At 31.0% G+C, this 8226-nt stretch overlaps 1 protein-coding gene and 1 non-coding gene across 6 annotated transcripts; one reads left to right on the top strand and one right to left on the bottom strand.

Annotated features, from left to right (window-relative positions):
- Positions 1-901: 901 nt before the first annotated feature.
- TRNAE-CUC (transfer RNA glutamic acid (anticodon CUC)) lies at positions 902-974 on the bottom strand. Its single transcript has one exon. It is a non-coding gene; the product is annotated as a tRNA-Glu (tRNA).
- Positions 975-1013: 39 nt separating this feature from the next.
- LOC104896019 (tRNA-splicing endonuclease subunit Sen2-1) lies at positions 1014-4819 on the top strand. 5 transcript variants are annotated; one of them, XM_010682690.4, is made up of 3 exons: positions 1014-1176; positions 2710-2845; positions 3372-4819. In XM_010682690.4, exon 3 carries the CDS (start codon positions 3482-3484, stop codon positions 4226-4228), a length of 747 nt encoding a protein of 248 aa, XP_010680992.2. In that variant the 5' UTR covers positions 1014-1176; positions 2710-2845; positions 3372-3481; the 3' UTR covers positions 4229-4819. The 5 variants fall into 5 exon arrangements, with proteins under 5 accessions (XP_010680992.2, XP_010680990.2, XP_057251939.1 ...); XM_010682688.4 differs by having other exon boundaries at positions 3355-4819; XM_057395956.1 differs by having other exon boundaries at positions 2710-4819.
- The last annotated feature ends 3407 nt before the right edge of the window (positions 4820-8226 follow it).

Genomic DNA, 8226 nt, shown 5'->3' with positions numbered 1-8226 from the left:
CGGCGGTTAGGAGTCTAGACCTAAATAAAACATACTTAGTAGGGGTTAGGCAAAACTTAATAGAAGTATCGAAATTTAAAATGCGATTAAATTTTAAGTCTCATTAATGCTATTTTTGGGTTAATTAGGAAACCTAAGGCCTAACAATGGAAAAAAGAGAAAGTTGAACCTACCATTGGGAATTCTCAAGTATAGGAGCCTATCATTGAGAATTTCCAAAAAATTACCCCCTTCGTCTCTTTTTAGTTGCTATATTTTACCATTTAGACATGTTTCTTCTTAGTTGCTAGTTGCTACATTTGCCAAATATTTCTACTTTAATATGTGGTATCCACATATTATTTACCTTTATACCATTATTTTGTCTTCATCATACAAAAAAACTATTTTATGCTTTATTGCTATATTTTCAATAATACCCACATGTTTCCTTGATATGTTTGCTAAAGTATATATAACAACTAAAAAAAGACGGAGGTAATATCAATTTAAGGCATTTGAAGCAAAAACACTTTCTACGTATAAACTTGGCAAAACTATCTTAGTTCAATTTCGAACCGCAATCAAAGCGAAAGTTGGGAATTTGATGTGGTTGTCATAATTTAATGGAAAAATTGACGGAATTAATCCCACTATGATAGGTCCATTTAAATAATCCCAACTTTAAATTATTTTGAAATAATTCAAACTATTTGGGATACCTTTCCAAAATAATTTAAACTTTTATTTTTCTTGCCTTCAATGATCCCTTTTGGGTCATTATATATAGGATAATTAAAAGATTGAATTTTTCTAAAATAATCCATAATTAGAATTATTTTGAGAGAAACGGTAATAGTTTGGATTATTATTGTCAATTTTTTCAAAAAGATTTATACAATGTTATGGATCAAAAAATAAATTCCGTTGCCGGGACTTGAACCCGGGTCTCTCGGGTGAGAGCCGAGTATCCTGACCAACTAGACTACAACGGATTGCTGTAAAATCTTAATTTAGTTTTGTTGAAAAGAATTCCAGAAACTCCTAAGTACCAAGTACCAACAGTCCAAGACGCTGCCTCTCTTGGCAACTCATCTTCTCTCTCTCTCGGAAGTCCGAACTGACGCTCACTGCACTTTTGAGGTTCTGTCTCTGTGAATAATCATTTGAATTTCAAACTCCAGATTTGGAATTTAGGTAAACTAACTCATCTTTTCCATCTTAATTGCTATTTCCTCATTCTTAATTTCTTTTACTTATTCCCATTTCAAGTTTTCATTTCCCATTGTTTATGATTGTTGTTTCAATGTCGTATTTATAATTTTTATTCTACATCAACATTATTAGCGTTTCTGTTTTCTAATTTTAATTGTATGCTAATTTCGAATTTATGCTTAATGCTTTTATTGGATTGTGTTCATTGTTTCATTTTGTTTCTTGTTAGTTTGTTACTACTTAGTACTTGGACAAGAATTAACTAATTTGTTCTTTTATTTATTATGCTAATTTGAACAAATTATTTATATTGTTGTGTAAAAAAGTTTAATAAGTAGTTAATAATCCTTATCAATTACATAGTTTGACCAAATCTAATTCAGAATGAAAAGAACGAACGCATAATTGACTTGAATATCAAGTTTTTGTTTTTTTTTTACTAAAGAACACCGACTCTAAATCATCTCCTTACTTTTTATGATTTTTTTTTTTATCGATGCATTGGCTATTGATTGATATGTGGTTGATGGAAGAGGGTGACCCTCCATTCGCAAAATCTTGGATCCGCCACTATATTTTAAGTAGCAGGGAATGTGAATTAGATAATTTTATACCTTGTTTTGCAATCGTATGAATTTTCAATTTGTTGTTCTCAATTGTCAATCTTGATATTATAGTGTTTAATTGAATTCAGGAAATTCATTTTTGGCATTAGTGTTCTTTCGCTAATCCAATTTGCGTTGTGGGTTGAGAGGTAGCTGCTTAGGGTTTATATATAGAAGTATTTTTTACCCTCTTTCCCTTACTGGATTAATTAGGGTTAGAAATTAGAATTAGAGCATTAAATTTTGTTATGATGTATAGGCCAAATGTGCTAATTGAAATGTAGTTGATGAACTTACTGAAATTGGTTTCAAATATGAGTTTGAGTATCAAAATGAGAATAGATAATTATAAAAAATGAAGGAGTTAGTGTAGATGAAGAGTTTTGTTTGCAACTCTCTATAGGAATCAACTACAAGAGTAAGGAAATGTTATTTGAAATCAACTATAATGAATCAGGCTGAAATAGTAGTTGTATTTGGATGAACAGGGAAATCAATTTCCCACAACCCTTAACTTTTGACAAGTTAAGATCTCCCCGTAACTAACTTACCGTTTCTTCCATACTTTCCTCTTACTGGCTTTTATGGCGTATGTCCACTGAAAGACATAATTATCCATTGATAACTAACTCCCTTAAGGACCCACTACACCCCAAGATTCCTTGCAGGTCCTTTGTTCCTTGCATAAGTGAACATTGATTTCATTTGATCATATAAAAAAGAAATTTTTACACGGAAAAGATAAGCTAGTTTGAATTAGATTACTAGAGCCTTTTGTGAGTTTATACATGACTTTCTTGACTTTTTTGTCATCCATTCATGACTTTGTTGATTACTTTGCTATAGATCTTCATCTTCGTGACTTAGTTCTAAGTTGTATGAACCTTTTTTCCGGAATGTATTCTGACAGTGTAACAGACAAGCTGCTCAGCCCTGGCCACAAGTGAGACTCACCTGCTCTAGGCAACAAAGTAAGGGCAACTCAGGCAACACACTTTGACTTTGTTATGATATCAGTGAAGTGCATGCTGGAGGACTTCCATTAGGTAAAAGAACTTGTCAGAAAAGTTGGTTATAGAGTGAGAACAGGTAGGAGAAAGATAGCAGTATAAATGAGGAAGGGGAGGGGAATTAGAGGCATCCAGGTTAATTATATTCTAAATTTCTAATTATAAGTTCTCTTGGGAGTGAGTTTGCCTCTCAAATGCCCTATACTTTGTTACAGGAAAAATACGAAATATAGGAATACAACATAACATACCTTGTATATTTGATCTTCTTGTATTCTTGTTCATTCTTTTCTTGCTGCAAATTACCCTCTATTACAGATAGATAGTTTTCTTCTAGTCTCCTTGCCTAAACTTGTATAAAAAATGACGTAATGATTAATGACCATTAGTGTGTGCATCAGATTAAAATGAAGAGATAACTTATATTGGTAACTTTATTTGGAGAAAATCAGAGATGATAAAAAGAAAGACAAAAGTTGCTCTAATGCTTGAGTCTTGACAAAGCTTTAAGCTCTTGCTGACCATCATGTTCTTGTATTGAGAAGACTTTCTCCATTTGCAGTTAGACGACGCGATGTCTGTTTAAGGTTGCAACTTATAAATTGTACTACTACTACAAAAAAAATTGTTGTGTGGATATTCCTGATCCTTAATATTCTGAAGAGAGACTTCATGGCCCCAAGATGGAAAGGGAAGGATTCAGAAGCTAAAGCCCTTGCAGAACCCATGTCGGAAATAGTTTTAGCACTTCGGTCATCTCTAACCACATCCAAATGCAAAGGATTAATATCTGGATGCAGGGTTTTGATTGAAGCAGACACAGAACAATCTGAGCTTCTGAACCGTGCATGTTTTGGTCGATTAATTGTAACCAGCCAGAAGGATAGACAATGGTATGAGCTTACTTTACATGAAGCTTTGTACTTGTGCTATACCTTGAATTGTTTGAAGATCATTGGAGATGACGGTGTTGTGAAAAGTAACAAAGAGTTGTGGCACTTCATGATTTCAGAAGTTGATATGTTTCCCAAGTTTTTTCAGGCGTACTCTCATCTAAGAAAGAATAATTGGGTAGTGAGGTCAGGATCCCAGTATGGTGTTGATTATGTTGTGTATCGCCACCATCCAGCCTTGGTCCATTCAGAATATGCAGTTATTGTCCTTTCAGAAAGAGACGGTATTTCGAATGAACGGTTGAAGTTATGGTCTGATTTGTATGGCACAATTCGGCTTTGTGGTGGCGTTGCCAAGACATTGATAGTTTTACATGTCCTGGGCATTAGTAACGAGACTGATTCTCCAATATGCTTGGAGAATTGTAACGTAGAAGCACATACCATCTCTAGATGGATTCCTGAGCAAACTCGTGAAAAGAGATCAGACGCTAACTTTCATCGTGTAATTAAGCCTCATATTTGAACTTGCCTTGTTTTTGAAGGTGATTAAGCTGTTTTAGATTATTGCCAATTTGCCATGATTTTGAATCTCAGTTGTTTGGTTACATGGCACCAATTCATAATGTGATAGTGACTCACCTCGTTAATATTTTCTTAATACTTATACATTTCTCTTTGACCGAATTGGCAACAAAAAGAAAAGAGAAAAATGGAAGACATTATATGCAGTTGAAAGATTACAAGAACTCAGATGACTTTCCAAGATGAGTAATGTATTTGAGTAGTCTTGGTATGATAGGCTTCCGCAATGCAAGCTCTTGGTGCAAAGAAATATTGTTGTGTCGAGCTCTTGTCCTAGATGTCTGATACAAGAAGAAGACTCGGCCCAAATCATTCGTAATTGTCAATATGATGTGAGTGTTTGGGAGCTAGCAAATCTTCCTGCGTCGACCCACCTGGACTTTACCCCTTGGATTCGAGCCAATTTACAGTCGACCATGGAATTTAGGGGGTTTATGTGGGGGGATATCTTTTCTTATTCGTGTCACTAGCTTTATGACCCGTGCATAATGCATAGGAGTATTTTTGACTATATTACAGAATATATTTTAAAAGTCACACAATAACAATTACTTAACTTCCCGTATCACACAAAATTATAAAATCATAAAGTAAGATTGGTGACAAAACAATAATTACACATGTAATTTCAAATCAATTTATACGTTTTTGAACACTTCCTTGTAAACTACATTTGTTATATTTGTACGCACATCGTGTTCTTTATCAAACGGAAGGAATTTCATACCCTTTTTGCTCGTCACTCTAAAAAGGCAACATAAAATTGACTGTGTCTGAAAATGGGTCCCTTGTGCATAATGCACGTAAATTTTTTAATATATTGAGTAGTTTTTTCAGTTCCAAATCTATTAAATGCATTATTATCAGAATGCATGCATATAAAGTTGAAAGAGTAAAAAATGTAAAATTAATTCAGAATAATTTGAAATTGGCTTATAACCCGTGAGTGTTGCGATTATGACTTTTGACTTATTTGTAATAATTAGTATTGATCGCGTTACTTATGGTGAAATTGACTTACAACTCGTGAGTTGAATAAGTATGACTTGTGACTTATTGCTTACAACCCGTGAGTTGCACTTTTAAATATTAACTCATGATCACATTGATAATTTTTTGTTTTATAATTTTTAGTTTTTAAGATGTTTCTCTTAAAAATGTGGTATGATATTAGCTCGTGATTTAAAATTTTTTACAGTCATCATGTATTAAAATGGTCAAAAAGCTGGAAAATCACTCCCGTGCTTTTAGTAACTAATGTAGTTGATATTATGGTAGAACACTTTATCAACCTTTTTTCAAAAAAAAAATTATTTTAAAAAATATAGTCATGTACATTGTTGTTAAAATTCGGATCCATATCTTATGATTCTATGGTCCAAAGTAGGGCCCATATCCTAATAACATTGGTTATATGAGATCTTGTTTGATTCTTCTCATTGAATACTCTATAAAATTCAATTGTTATAATTTTTAACTAATAGGTAATGAAAGATATTTAAGGTCAAAGAAGTGTAGTGGAAAATAAGCACAATCAGAATAGGAAGAAAAAAGAAATGAAAAAAAATATACTTACATACATTTTAAAAAAATTACCTTAAAATCACTCAAGATCGTAATAATGCTAATAATAATTACATATTAAAAACTTTATTTAAAATATGATGTCATAGTAACCTATATTTACTTTAAAAAAAATACAGAAAGACATATTAAACAAAATCTGAAGCAATTACAAAACATGCTTATGATTCTAAATTACAATTATTTTCTAATTATTATGGTTTTACAATTAAAAAAAATAAAATATTGTAGGGAAAATGACCACAATAATGGAAACTATGATCGTTTACTTTTAGTAATTCCCACTATGAATTACTTAAGAAATATTAAAAATTATGGGACATGTCTTCAAAAATTGATCCAATGACTTAAAGAAATATTTTTTTTTTGAAAGATAAGAAGCCTATTTAACGGGTTTAAAAAACTATATGGCACTTAATTCATTCTTGTAAATGATTTTATCCTTTTATTTTTCAAGAATCTCCTTTCCCACTTGCTCAGTTTTGACTCATCCATTGCTTGGTTCGCACTTTCTCCCTGCCTGCTCCCCTTCTCTTCTCAAAAAAGAACTATATAGAATATTACCATATGACGACATCGTTCACGAAGCATCTATATTAGTAGTTTGGCTTAAAACATTCAGATTGATGTTTTATATTATCTTTAATATAAGGGTTAATATTATTGTAGATGCAGTATGCCATTTTATTAATGATAATTCCCCTATTCTCATGAAAAAATAGCGCAAAAAGTTTTTTCTGCTAAGATATGTCATGTACTTTTAAGAATATGATGAAATGCACACTAATATGCTGAAACAATTTTTGATTTGTGGCCGCCACATGACCTTGCATCCTCCTAGATTTGCAACATGCATGCCTTGAGCAATGCCTCATATGTATATACATCCTTCCAGACTTGAATCCTTCCATTTAAGTAGTACATTTTGATTCTCGGATATTTTATTAACGAATATGCTACATTCTAGTCATCATATAAATTATAACATAATTTTGGATAATTTAAAATCTCAAGTACTATAGGCAAGATCTCGTGTAAAATAATATAATTAAGATTATTATTTTTTGTTAAATTTAGTTTATAATCATATAAGTAGAAAGCCATTTTCTTTTCTAATGCCTAACATGAATTAAGGCCAATTTATTGTCAATTTTGCTCATAATTTGAAAATATTATTACATTTATTAGTGAAAATATGATAAATATATAAAAACATATCATATAGAATGTAAACATATTATTATTTTTTGTTAAATTTAGTTTATAATCATATAAGTAGAAAGCCATTTTCTTTTCTAATGCCTAACATGAATTAAGGCCAATTTATTGTCAATTTTGCTCATAATTTGAAAATATTATTACATTTATTAGTGAAAATATGATAAATATATAAAAACATATCATATAGAATGTACCGATTTAATTATACTCGTTTTTTATACGTTATTCTATTATGACTTCAAAATAATTATTATGAGTTCATATGTAATACATATAACGTTACCCAAATGATCTCTTATGTGTCTCCTACTTTATCTACATAATCTGCCAATCTCTATAATTGTACGAAATATTTAGAATATCGAAAAGCACTTATATTCCAAGGAACGCATTTTAAAATCTTAAATTTATATGAAATATATCGTAAAGTACTTGTATGAAATTTTTTATATTTAAAATCTTAAACTTATCGAAAAGTATTTATATGAAATAGTTATATCATAGATTATATGTTACTCATGTTAAGTTGTGTGTGTGTCAAATATCTTGTCGTAATTTATTTTATAAAAAAAATGTTATAATGAGGAAAATCACGACTTAGTATTTTTAACCCATACAAATAATATTAGTAATACTAATTGGCTTACACCTTAGCACTTACCATCATATAAATTGGAATTTTAACACATAATACTTCATGTTGATAAAATAGAACTTTTCCGTTCATTTTGCGCGGATCCAAAAGCAAGCTACTTAGTTATGTAAGATGATGTCTTTTGATGTACTAATACTTGCAATTTCATATACAACATGTCCCTTTAAATTGTACATTCTATAAAAATGTATACATCTAATTGAGTATGATACACTTGTGAGTTACTTCTATAATACATTTGTGAATTACTCCTATTATACACTTGCGAATTGCGACTTAAGTACGATTGATATTATCCGTTACCCCCATTAACCCAGTACCCAAATAATAATAGGAGTAATAGATTTGAGTGTACAATCACTACCATTACCCACATTATTTTATTACTCCTATATATAAACTTGAAATTTTCATCTCTACACTTGTAATTGCAATTTGTAAAGTGAGGCTCGAACAATAGTTTTGAGTACGATTATAGA

This window comes from Beta vulgaris, chromosome 6 (assembly GCF_026745355.1).
Source record: "Beta vulgaris subsp. vulgaris cultivar EL10 chromosome 6, EL10.2, whole genome shotgun sequence".
NCBI lineage: Eukaryota > Viridiplantae > Streptophyta > Magnoliopsida > Caryophyllales > Amaranthaceae > Beta > Beta vulgaris.
This window is presented reverse-complemented; position numbering and strand designations above follow the sequence as displayed.